The sequence below is a fragment of the Cervus canadensis genome, chromosome 7 (assembly GCF_019320065.1).
Source record: "Cervus canadensis isolate Bull #8, Minnesota chromosome 7, ASM1932006v1, whole genome shotgun sequence".
In the NCBI taxonomy this organism is placed as follows: Eukaryota; Metazoa; Chordata; class Mammalia; order Artiodactyla; family Cervidae; genus Cervus; species Cervus canadensis.
The window spans coordinates 62,817,811-62,830,013 of NC_057392.1; the positions used below are offsets into that span (position 1 = coordinate 62,817,811).

At 37.6% G+C, this 12,203-nt stretch overlaps 1 protein-coding gene across 11 annotated transcripts in view; it reads left to right on the plus strand.

The window, feature by feature from the left end:
* PEX5L (peroxisomal biogenesis factor 5 like) overlaps window positions 1–12,203 on the plus strand; it is a 266,793-nt gene that overhangs the window by 158,055 nt on the left and 96,535 nt on the right. For 6 of the 11 annotated variants that reach the window (XM_043473660.1, XM_043473656.1, XM_043473654.1 and 3 more), the window contains 3 exons: window positions 1,598–1,792; window positions 3,325–3,451; window positions 4,409–4,505. In XM_043473660.1, coding sequence (XP_043329595.1) covers window positions 1,598–1,792; window positions 3,325–3,451; window positions 4,409–4,505 — 419 coding nt within the window. The remainder of the gene's footprint in view (window positions 1–1,597; window positions 1,793–3,324; window positions 3,452–4,408; window positions 4,506–12,203) is intronic. The other 5 variants (XM_043473663.1, XM_043473661.1, XM_043473653.1 and 2 more) reach the window with 1 other exon arrangement.

The following is a 12,203-nucleotide window of genomic DNA, read 5'->3' on the forward strand; positions in this document are numbered from 1 at the left end:
TCTTGCCTAAAACAGAGGGGAGTGGGGGAAACAGGAGATAAAGGAAAAGGAAAGAAAAGCATCACAAATTGGCCACCAAAGAATGGAAATAATATTTATTGAATACCTGCAGTATGCTGGGCTCTTTACACATTTGATTTATAAATTAGATAATGTAATCTTCATATCATATCTAATGTAGAGACTTAATTCTGCACTTTTTTAAGTGAGGACATTGAAACTCAGAGATGTCAATAAGCTTATTCCAAGTCACACAGCTAAGCAGTGGCAGAGTCAGGTCCATCCATTTCACCATTAACACCCAACCATTGTGATTTATACTTGAAATCAGAAAGCACGATTATAGAAAGTTTTACATCCTATCCTAAGGATCCCATAGGATGGCTAGCTCATGAGAACACTTCAGTACTAAAAAAATCCTGGTTGTGAACTAAATTAAACCCTGACCCTGCATTGAATGCAAGGGGGAAATAGATGGAAGAGTGTTGAGATGTCAACAAAGACCCATTTCCTACCAAGAGGAAAAGCCAAGATATCAAAGTGGAGGAGAAGGAGCTGTGCAGAGGTTGTTGTAGACAGTGCTGAAAGAGTTAGCATAAGGAGTGTCCCTATCGCTCTGGCAGCTTTTCTAAGCTAGCCAGTCAAGAGATCCTAGGTCAGGAAGCCATCAAGCCAGTTCAGAAGCCAGTCTCTGGGATGCTGGGGCTAAAAGAGAAGTAGAGCTGGAGGAACCTTTTCTAACAGGAATTTTCCATTTCTCACAATGAGCTAGTCAAACAGCACTTAACTTGCACTTAAGAGAAAGAATGAAAAGTTACATAGCCTGCCTTTTTAATTCTCATTTGCCTAGTTTGCATTTGAACAAATTATTATTTCTGCCTTCATTAAAGTATTTAACACAATGTAATCAACCTGCTGGGAAGTAAAAGTGTAACCATTTTATGGTTTGTTACATTGAAATTTAAAGTTGCATATTAAGCAGCAAAGGCATTAACATGTGTACCTATTCATCAACTATGGATTATGAAATACCTCTCTAGTGTGAGCCCAAACATCAAGCCGTTTTCTGATTAAACTGCTTAATTAAATAAAAGATGATTAACAACATTCATTTATACCCTTGATACTTCAGTAGTTTGAAATTAAAACACAAAGACATTTAGAAACTTTACCAAATCTTCCCCATCACTGTTTTGCAAGCATCTCTCTGAATATGATACATTGACTCTATGCTGGGAAAAAACTTCACTCTAAAATATCCCTCTTTATAAATAAAGCAAAGCAATCAAGTAAATAGTACCTGAACTCAGATTCAAGATAATCATTTTAATTCCATTCAAACCTTCATCACTGGTGCTACTGGTCTAAGTCTTATTCTGCAGATTTCTACCATGCCAAATAAAGGAGAACATGCAGCAAGCTTCCCAGTCTAAATGCAAACCATCTTGATATATCAGTGGTGAGCTAACTTAATTTGGTGCTTCTAACCTATACTGCAAACACAAAATCCTTCTGCACCCAACTGAAGCTTATTTTTAAAAAAAAAGAATCTCAGAGCGATGAGTGAGCTTATCTTAATGTCTTCTGTCTCTTACAGTATTGACTACAGGCTTAGATCTCCTTGACTTGAGTGAACCCGTCTCTCAAACCCAAACCAAAGCCAAGAAGTTGGAGGCCTCATCAAAAACCTCATCCCTCAAGAAAAAGGCTGATGGGTCTGACCTCATCAGTGCAGATGCTGAGCAGAGAGGCCAGGCTCTCCGAGGCTCAGAGACAGCATCCTTAGACTTAAGTAAGGCAATAGCTGTGTTCGCTGCCTTGATACAAGGTCATTCTACAGATGACATGAAAACAGTGGGCAAAGCAGTAGAAAAGTTGATGTCTATGTAGGAAACTGGGCAGGACACACTTCTTTGTGCTTAGATTAAATAGCAGTTGGGGAGCTCAACTTTTTGAACTGGTGTGGATTTATATGTTTATTTATACAACCCATGTGTATCAAGTTTTTGACAGATGGCAGACACCATACTAGGCACTGGAGTTACAATGAAAATAAGATACAAATCTTGCTCTCCAGGACCATTCAGTCTAGAGAGGAAGAGAGTCTAGAAAGAGAAAACTCTAACCCAAGGTCTAGGAACAGCTGCATGGAACAGTAACATGTAACAAGCATGGAAATATTGCAATACAATAATGTTAGCTACCAGTTATTGGTGACTTACAATGTCCAGGACTGTGCTACATCATTACATATGTTATCCCATTAAGTCATCACAACTCTTTGAAATGAGTGAGGAACCAGGTTTTCAAATTTAAATAATTTGCCCAAGATCCCAGTTAGTATGAAGAAGAGCTGGAATTTGAGGCAAGCTCTAATTAACTTCAAAGTCCATACTTCTCTCCACTGCACATTTTCCTGAGAAAGGAGGTCTTAACCTTGATTCATGGAACCAGTCAATTAAGCTCTTCTTAAGAGAAAGAAAGGTGGCAAGAATTTCAGAAAGTCAAGGGAAACATGGATGAGTAAATATCCATAAAATGAGCATATTAGTAACTTATCCATAAAGTCATGAAGGCTAAAGGAGATATATAAAATCACTTAGCACTGTGTTATATACATATTAGATGCTTATGAATTAATTTATCCATTTGTTCAATAAACATTTTTCTGAATACCTGTTGTGTTCCATACTATGTGCTGGGAATACAAAGATAAACAATATAAGCTTTCTGCTCCTTAGTAAATGTACAGTCTAGTGGAGAGACAGAAAAATGATTAAAAGATTACAATAAAGTATGTACTATGTGCTGCAATAAAGAAAAGCCTGGGTTAGTTACTGCATACTAGCACCTTCTATGTGCTGCAATAAAGAAAAGCCTGGGTTAGTTACTGCATACTAGCACCTTCATAAAGCCCCTCACCCAGCCAGGGGTTTATAGAACGTATGTTATAGGAAGCACTGTGATAGCAGTCTTGAAGAATGAGTAAGAATTTGTCAGATGAAAAATATGGATCAGAGAAAGTAAGGAGGAAAGGGCAGGGCATTCCTGATGCAGAAGCACAAATAGACCGAGATGCTTTTTCAAGCAAATACAAATATTGTCACAGTATTCAAGAATGGTAGAGTAGTCAGAAATAAGTCTTAGAGTCACCAGGGGTTGGATAATGGGAGTTCTTGTTTGCCAGGCCCTCAAGTTTTGGGGGAGGGCAGGGTTGAAGGGTAAAGCTCACTTGTATAAGACTTCTCAGTCTTAACTAATCTCTGTTCTCTCTCCACCTCATATTCTCCCCTTGTTCCCCTCACCACCTTCCTGTCTCCTTAGCAGACATTCAAACACAACTGGAAAAATGGGATGATGTTAAGTTTCATGGAGATCGAAATAGCAAGGGGCATCCCATGGCAGAGAGAAAATCAAGCTCATCTAGAACTGGGTCAAAAGAACTTTTATGGTAAGATATTTTAATATCAGAAAATAACCATTTATGTGTCACGTACACATGTATTGAAATAGCCAATGAGCTAAGTCAGTCCAGATTCTTGGTGCCATTTATAAGCCCCTGTTTATCAATGTTAATTATTGTGACTTCTAAAATTAAATTATTTCATCTGAGTTGTCAAAAATTCAGCCAATAAGGATTTTGGTAGTTTCATAATTCAATACTCAATATTTTTCAATGTTTGTTAATAATTTTCTGAATGTGTAACTGATCTTTCAAAATAGGTACACAGGTATATTTCATATACGTGTATATTCACTGGGGGCTTCCCTGGTGGCTCAGATGGTAAAGAATCTGCCTGCCAATGCAGGAGACCCAGGTTTGATCCCTGAGTCAGGAAGATTCTATTAAGTGAGTTACATTAAGTGTTTCTAGTTAAACAGGTAGCCTGTTCTGACTTTATGAATCATCACTGTCAGAAAATGAACTAAAAATAATCTATGGATACCCATGACAAAAACTGGCTGCCTAAATCTTACCATGTCTTTAAAACTTCCTAAAGAGCAGCATATTTCAGTCTGTTGCCCTTCACACATCTCCACTTATATGACATTTCAAATTCTATATAAAGATCCAATCTTACTGATACACTTTGTGAGAAGCTCCCTCCCCTCAAAAAGCCAATATTTTTTTGATGAAGCAGAACTTTCTGCAACAAAAATGGTATTGCATTTATTTGCCTTTTCCACATAACTGAAGTATAAATCAATCAGAGACAGTAACACCTAGCACATTGCAGCCACTGACATTCCAAAAGTGATCATTATAATGGAACCATCCAGGTAAAAGTCTGATGAGAGCTTTGTTACCAAGGATCTTGGTGATCCAAATTAACCAGGTTTTTCAGCTGACGTTCTAGCTGAATCTGCTTCTCGATGTACATTAACTTCCTTCATGCACCCCGTATAGGTCTTCAGAGCACAGATCTCAGCCAGAACTGAGTGGTGGGAAAAGCGCCTTGAACTCTGAGTCAGCTTCGGAGCTGGAATTAGTGCCTCCAACACAGGTAACAAATCCAATTCCTCAGTGCACCTATCTTTTCTAATAGATCATTTATGTCATAAATATTTTATTTAAATTTTCACCAAAAACTTTGAAGTTTTTTTTTCTATATTTTGTATTTCATTTGCTTTCTCGCTCAGCAGCTATCTCAGTGCTTAAAATAACAGATGATTGATAAATAAGTAGGAGGGTAGGTAGGTAGGTAGAAAGATAGATAGATAGATTTGGCTGGAAAATGTGTCAGTGAACTTACTACTTAGCACTTTTTCCTTGTTCTGCCATTTACTATTCCATTATTTTTCAATACAAAATCTATTCTACTCCAGTACTAGCATTGTTTATGTAACAGATGCAAAGAAGAGGAAAGTACATCTTGAACATTCATTCACATCTATGCCCTGTGGGACAAGATATTTACACATCAGGATTCTGACCATCACATTAAAATAAATGTGATGCTAAGGAATTACTAAGTGTAGTATGAGCAATCATGATAATACTAAGAGCTACCATTTGTGAGTACCTACTAAGTATTAGAGACTCCACTATGTGATTTTCATATATTTGGATTGGCCAAAAAGTTTGCTCTGGTTTTTCCATAACATCTACAGGATAACCAAAATGAATGTTTTGGCCATCCCGATATTACACCTAATACTCAAATAATCCTGTGAATTATTTTTAGCCTTACTTTTTCTCTAAAGAATCTTGGTAGAGTCAAAATCCTTTTATTGGGGCACCCAACACCCCTCGTATAAGTAAACCAGACCTGTCTGTCCACTATTTGACCCTCGACTTCAGTGTAACTGACCTGCCTATAACTAGTTACCTCCTGTGGTTAAGGCTGTGCCAAGAAAACCCAAGTCAATCTCAATCTTTTCATTTGCTCAAACACTTTACAAGGGTATACAGCCTTGATCTAAAACCACAAAGATCTCTTCTGAAACTAAGAGAGGAGATACTTTGTCTGAAGTGAGTAAAGGGATAACCATGATAATAGCAAATATTACTGAGTGCTATGAGAAGGCCTTCTAATATATATTAATTAGCTCTTTTGATCCTAACAAATGACTCGATGATGTAAGTGTATTTATTACCCCCATTTTATAAGGGGGGAAACTAAAGTACACTGAGACTAAGGAAATTGTCAATGCACTCACAACCAGTCAGTGGCCAAGAAAAGGAGGACACAGATAGAAAGAAAATGCAAGGCATCTGGAAACAGTTGTAAGCCCCTAACAGCAACTCTACAAGAGAGAGGTGGGCATTACTGCTCCTGGAACTTGGCAGGAAAATGAGTCAGCTAACTTTCAGAACAAATAACCCTGGGAAGCTTAATGAATTGTAAAGGTACCAATGCTTTTCATCTTTGTTCATTTAAATGTATCTTTAAAAAAAGCAAATTGATAACATTTATTAGAGAAACATTTCTTGATAAGTGCATTAGAGATTTAGATTCAGGTGGGCTGCCGTCTATGGGGTCGCACAGAGTCGGACACAACTGAAGCGACTTAGCAGCAGCAGCAGCAAAGTAACTAGTGCTATTTCATAAACTGGAATCCTTGGAACAGTTTAATGTGGCAAAAGAACACTTATTTCTGCAGCCTGGCACAGGTGGGCTGTTCCACAGGGAGCTGGAGGGGGGAGGATCAGCTGGGGTCCTCGGTTGCCATGGAGACCCACAATGCACTCATCTTATTATTCCAGTGACTGCTACTCCCCTGCTGGTTGTCTGATTTCATCCCACCACATTGTCCACTTACCCACTGGTGTGCCTTTAAGCAAACACAATATGCTTTGGAAAATTTGTATGAGATTCCCAACATTGTCCTCCAAAACATAATGTTAATTGCCCTGAGATAGTTCTGTCTGGATAAATCATAGTGAATCCTTTTAGAAGGTAACCAATTATTTGTACAGTGTTTATCCTTTAAATTATTTTTTTTAATGCTGCATGTTTACTTAACAAGATTTGCCTAAACTAAGCAAATTTACAACCTCCTAGTTGTAATTCCAGCCTATGATTAAAGTAGGAAAATTTCATGAATTTGGGATTTAATCATTTAAAATATTAAGTCACTCAAATGGAACAGCAAGAAAACAGACTGACTTATCTACCTGTAATAAAAAAAACAGAAAGGTGTTTTTACTCTAACAAGCATACTGCTCTTAAATGTATGATCTCTTTACATAAATAAGATGATGAAGCAGTATGAAAATTTGACTTAAAACTGACTTGCAAACTATTCAAGTAAAAAATTTCAGCTCATCAAAATTTTGTTACTGCTCTACTAACACTCAGATGGTTCACAGGAAAATCAAGGAAATGTATTCTCTCTCAAGCCAACATAAATAATCTTAGTTTAACAGGTGAGGAATTATTTAAAAGCCTTGCTTAAAAATCATAAAGAGAATGAAAGCTAACAATGAGAAGAATTCTTATGTTCATTTTCTTTTCAAAATGGGGAAAAAGAAAAATAGACTAGGCTCTTTCAAATAGTGCTTTGAATACACTAATCAGAGTGACAGGAAATTATAATAAAATTCTATAATCTCTGTATATTGAAGAATAAACTTTCTTGATATTATGCAAACTGTGTAATTTGTATTCCCTGCAGCTAACCATTTAAAGAAATTATGATATCTGAAAAATTAAAAATTTTTTGAAGAATTGAAGAAATTCTTCAATGATATAAAATTAGCTTTTTAATGATATAAAATTAGCTTTTTCCATGAAGGAGTTGAGATAGTGGTAAGACAAAAAAAAAAAAAAAAGAATCCAACTTCCACCAAAGAGTGATGGTTCACAAATTTCTTTTTCAAATATGGACACTGGAAGGACAGCTCCAAGACAGGCTCTTCTTAACCTAAGCTGGACTACACAAGAAGGTGAGGCAGCCAGGCTCTCAAATACTGAGTCATAATCCTGACTCAGTATTTGAATCAGAGTGAACAGAATCACTCTGATTCTGCTGATTTTAGCAGAGCAAATGCTTCCTTCCACATTGTCATAATTCCATCAAGTTGGCAGTGTCCCCAACCAGAACAGTTTAAACTTTAAAAGTGCAGATATGTTTTCTAAATGTTTGAAGGCGTAGTGAAAAAGGAAAGGCATACTAATAGTAATGTAATATATTCCTAATATACTATTTGAAATGTTTACAATAATCTTGAGAATTAACGTTTTCTCCGTTAATGAGCAATGCATCCCAGAAAACAGAAGTAGTTTTCCCAAGGTGAAACAGCTAAGATGGAGAGGAGCCAGTACTCAAATCAAACCCATCAGCTTCTAAAGTCCTTGTTCTTCACCACATGTCACCTCTTATCAGCCACATCAGACTTCTCTACCTGAGGGAACTCACGGACCATCGATTTCCCTTCTCATTGCTAGCCCTGATTATTACTTAGTTTATAGGGTTAATATGAGTTAAGTGGTTTTAAAAAATATCACTTCCTTCCAGAAAATCTGAAGATGAATTAGGATTGTCATCTGATCTGAGGCCATGCACATTTTTGTGCCTCCCCTCCCAAATTCATTCTCAACCTCTTACTCTTAGAAATGCTAATGGTCTCCATGCCATTCCTTTCCAATTTAATGAATGAGACAATGTCAGCCATCCATAAAGCCATCAGTGAGGCAGTGGAAAAGTTCGAAAGATGAGACAGATTTTAAGAAGTATGAAGAACTTTATATCTAGTAGAAACAATTAGATAATACACTATGAATATAAATATAGTTTTGCTTTTTGGAAGACAGCACAGGAGCCACATCATCATCCCTCTTACCCTCCTGGCAACACACAGTAAGCTACCAGTGAGGAAGAAAGCAGGAGAAGATGGAAAGAAGTAACAAAACCAAGAAGGCAGAAAGACAAGGTCAGCAGGAGGGCAAAAAGAAAGAAAGCTGAAGATCATTTTCATAGTAGATAATCCACACATATTAGGTACTCAACAAATACTTTTTATATAGTGAAAAAATAAGGAATGCTAACAAAAAGGAGAAACAAAATGTTTGTCATTTTTTTTAATTTGAAAATAGAGGCTAATGGTTAAAGATGGGAAACGTGAAAGGATGAATTTTTATTCCTTTAGCATTTGAAGCTAGTTCCAAAAAATAATTTTTAGTTGTGTTTGCTAATAGACTGCTCATTTTCTTTAAAAATCAGTCCTGATTTGCCTTGATAGTCCATAACATAGAATTGCATGGTTGGAGGCAGACAGGAACCATGGGCTACCCACCTTTGCACAAAGCTCTGGGAATCAGCTCTTGACACAAAAGCTACACCATTTTTCTGTACTTTCAATGATAAATGTCTGCTGGCTGATTAAGAAAAAATATCACGGCCATCTTAATGAAGAAAGTATTTAGATGATCTGTTCTGTCATGAGTCCAGATTAAACAAAAGTGTTCTAAACACAGTTTTTTTTAAAAATCGAATTTCCAAAGTCACGCCTGATAAGCCCTAAGCAGAAAAATTACAATAACACTTCGCCAGCAAAGGTCTGTATATTCAAAGCTATGGTTTTTCCAATAGCCATGTACAGATGTAAGAGTTGGAACATAAAGAAGGCTGAGTGCCAAAGAATTGATGCTTTCAAACTGTGGTGCTGGAGAAGACTCTTGAGAGTCCCTTGAATAGCAAGAAGATCAAGTCAGTCAATCCTAAAGGAAATCAACCCTGAATATTCACTGGAAGGACTGATGCTGATGATCTCAGTTCGTTTCCAAGGCAAACCATTCAGTATCACAGTAATTCAAGTCTATGCCCCAACCACTAATGCTGAAGAAGCTGAACAGTTCTATGATGACCTACAAGACCTTCTAGAACTAACACCCAAAAAGATGTCCTTCTCATCAAAGGGGACTGGAACGCAAAAGTAGGAAGTCAAGAGATACCTGGAGTAACAGGCACATTTGGCCTTGGAGTACAGAATGAAGCAGGGCAAAGGCTAACCAAGTTTTGCCAAGAGAATGCACAGGTCATAGCAGACACCCTCTTCCAACAATACATGTGACGACTCTATACATGGCCCTCACCAGATGGTCAGTACCAAAATCAGATTGATTATATTCTTTGCAGCCGAAAATGGAGAAGCTCTACACAGTCAGCAAAAATAAGACCTGGCACTGACTGTGGCTGAGATCATGAACTCCTTATTGCCAAATTCAGACTTAAATTGAAGAAAGTAGGGAAAACCACTAAGCCATTCAGGTATGACCAAAATCAAAATGACTTTTCCAGTAGTCATGTATGGATATGAGTTTGGACCATAAAGAAAGCTTTCTGTTGAAGAATTGATGCTTTTGAACTGTGGTGTTGGAGAAGACTCTTGAGAGTCCCTTGGACTACAAGGAGATCCAACCAGTCCATCCTAAAGGGAATCAGTCCTGAATATTCTTTGGGAGGACTGATGCTAAAGCTGAAGCTCCAATACTTTGGCCACCTGAATCGAAGAACTGACTCTTTGGAAAAGACCTTGATGCTGGGAAAGATTGAAGGTGGGAGGAGAAGGAGATGACAGAGGATGAGATGGTTGGATGGCATCACTGACTCGATGGACATGAGTTTGACCAAGGTCAGGGAGTTGATGATGGACAGGGAGGCCTGGTGTGCTGCAGTCCATAGGGTCGCAAAGAGTTAAACACAACTGAGTGACTGAACTGACTGATGCTGAAGCTGAAGCTCCAATATTTTGGCCACCAGACACATAAGAACCAACTCATTGGAAAAGACCCTGATGCTGGGAAAGACTGAAGGCAGGAGGAGGAGGGGGCAACAGAGGATAAGATGGTAAGATGACATTATTGATTCAATGGACATGAGTTTGCTCAAACCCTGGGAGATAGTGAAGGACAGGGAAGCCTGGTGTGCTGCAGTCCACGGGGTCGCAAAGAGTCAGACAGGACTTAGCAACTGAACAACAACAAGATCTCACAAACCAAGTGGCATGTCCCACCCTCCCAAAAAACTGAGGATTATAAAGGTTAAGTAATTTGTCCAAGGTCACCATTAATAGTAAATGGTAAACCAGGATTTGATCCCAGGCAAACTGACTTTAGAGAGGCTGTTTTTAATGACTGTTATATATCTCTGTTAGTTGTTATATTTTTCTTCTCTACAGTTAAGCAAATCCCTTTTCTCCTCCAATTCCTTCAGAAAGATGCTGAGCCTTTTAAAAATGTGTTTTGGTGGAAGATATCTATCAATTGTATCAGGAGCTATGAACAATGGCTTTAGATGTTAGCCAAGAAAATTATGCTAGGACCACCACAGCCACAAATACACTCATTTGCAAATCATATTTGACTGTTTTGATCATATGACTGTTTTGATCACAGCCATAATTTTGAATAAAGAGAATAAAGCATAATATTATTTTCAGAGTTATTTAATTCTTTCTTCTCTCCCTTCACCTAGTGCCAGTCATTCAGTGCAATCAACAGCTGGGGGAATTAAATGCTTTCCTTCTTTGGAGACTGTAATACCCTAAAATCCAATTAGCTTAAACAAATTAAAATGCTGTTTTTAAAGCCAAAGCACTTCCAGGAGGTAACTGTTAATTGTGGAGCATTTTTCAAAACCATGCAAAGAAGGAAAGAAATGACTACATCAGAGTATATTTGTGAACTCCAGAGTTCCACCCACATACACATAATGTCAATTCCTAGATCAGAAGTTCTCACAGTGTGGTCCCTAAACCAGCAGTGTCAGTATCACTTGGGAACTTGTTAGAAATGACAATTCTATACCCCACCCCACACCTACTGACTCAGAACCCCAAGGGGTGGAGCCCTGCAAACTGAAGGTGACCTGTGGGTGACTCTAATGCATGCTAAAGCTTGAGAACTGCTATTACAGCCACTGTGCTACCAAAATAGCTGTAAGTCAAACTTACAGGTGTAACTGTCTTGTTTATCATTCCTCTAGTTAAATATTAAGAAATATCTGCAGTTTACTAGCATTATTTATGTTTTTCCATATTACAGTTTTGCCCGTAATGAAATTAGATGTAAAAAAAAAAAATATTGTTCAAAATGAAGGCTATTCTTGACTGTGTGTTTAGTCTGTTTTTCATTCTCAGCCCTAAATCAGCATGCCTGGGCACTGCTGAGTTGCTAAAATGTTTGAGAACCTTTAGATATATACCACCCTCAGCTTGCAAACTGCCTTTGTTTACATTCAGTATCTACTTAGATTTTATAGCATTTATTTTATGCTTCCTTAGGAAAAATATATGGCTTTAAAATGTGAGGTAGCTAACATTCAAATTAGTAATAACATCAGGCTTTCCTAACAGTGTGGGAAATAGCATTTACCTAAATAGTAACTGTCCTATCAAAACAAAATTTCATTTGCACGGTAAGATTGTATTTACATTTACTATTTTAGGCAGTTAAGAGAACATAAACTGTAAGTCTAGAATCCTGAGAGATTTTCTTCTTCCTGATATATGGTGCCCTTTGCATCCTATGATTCATAATCCACTTGGGTCGTGAAACATTGATGAAGGGAAGCCAGTGACAGTAATGGAGTCCTGTTCGGTCAGGCTTCACAGGAAAGACAGATCATATTTCACTGGTGAAAAGTGCCTCTAATTAAAGGAGGTGCCTTGGGGATAAAAATGTTAGTGCTTCCTCTTTCTTCTCCTAATGTCTGTCATTATTATATAAATGCACAAAGTTTATTTCTTACCATGTGTG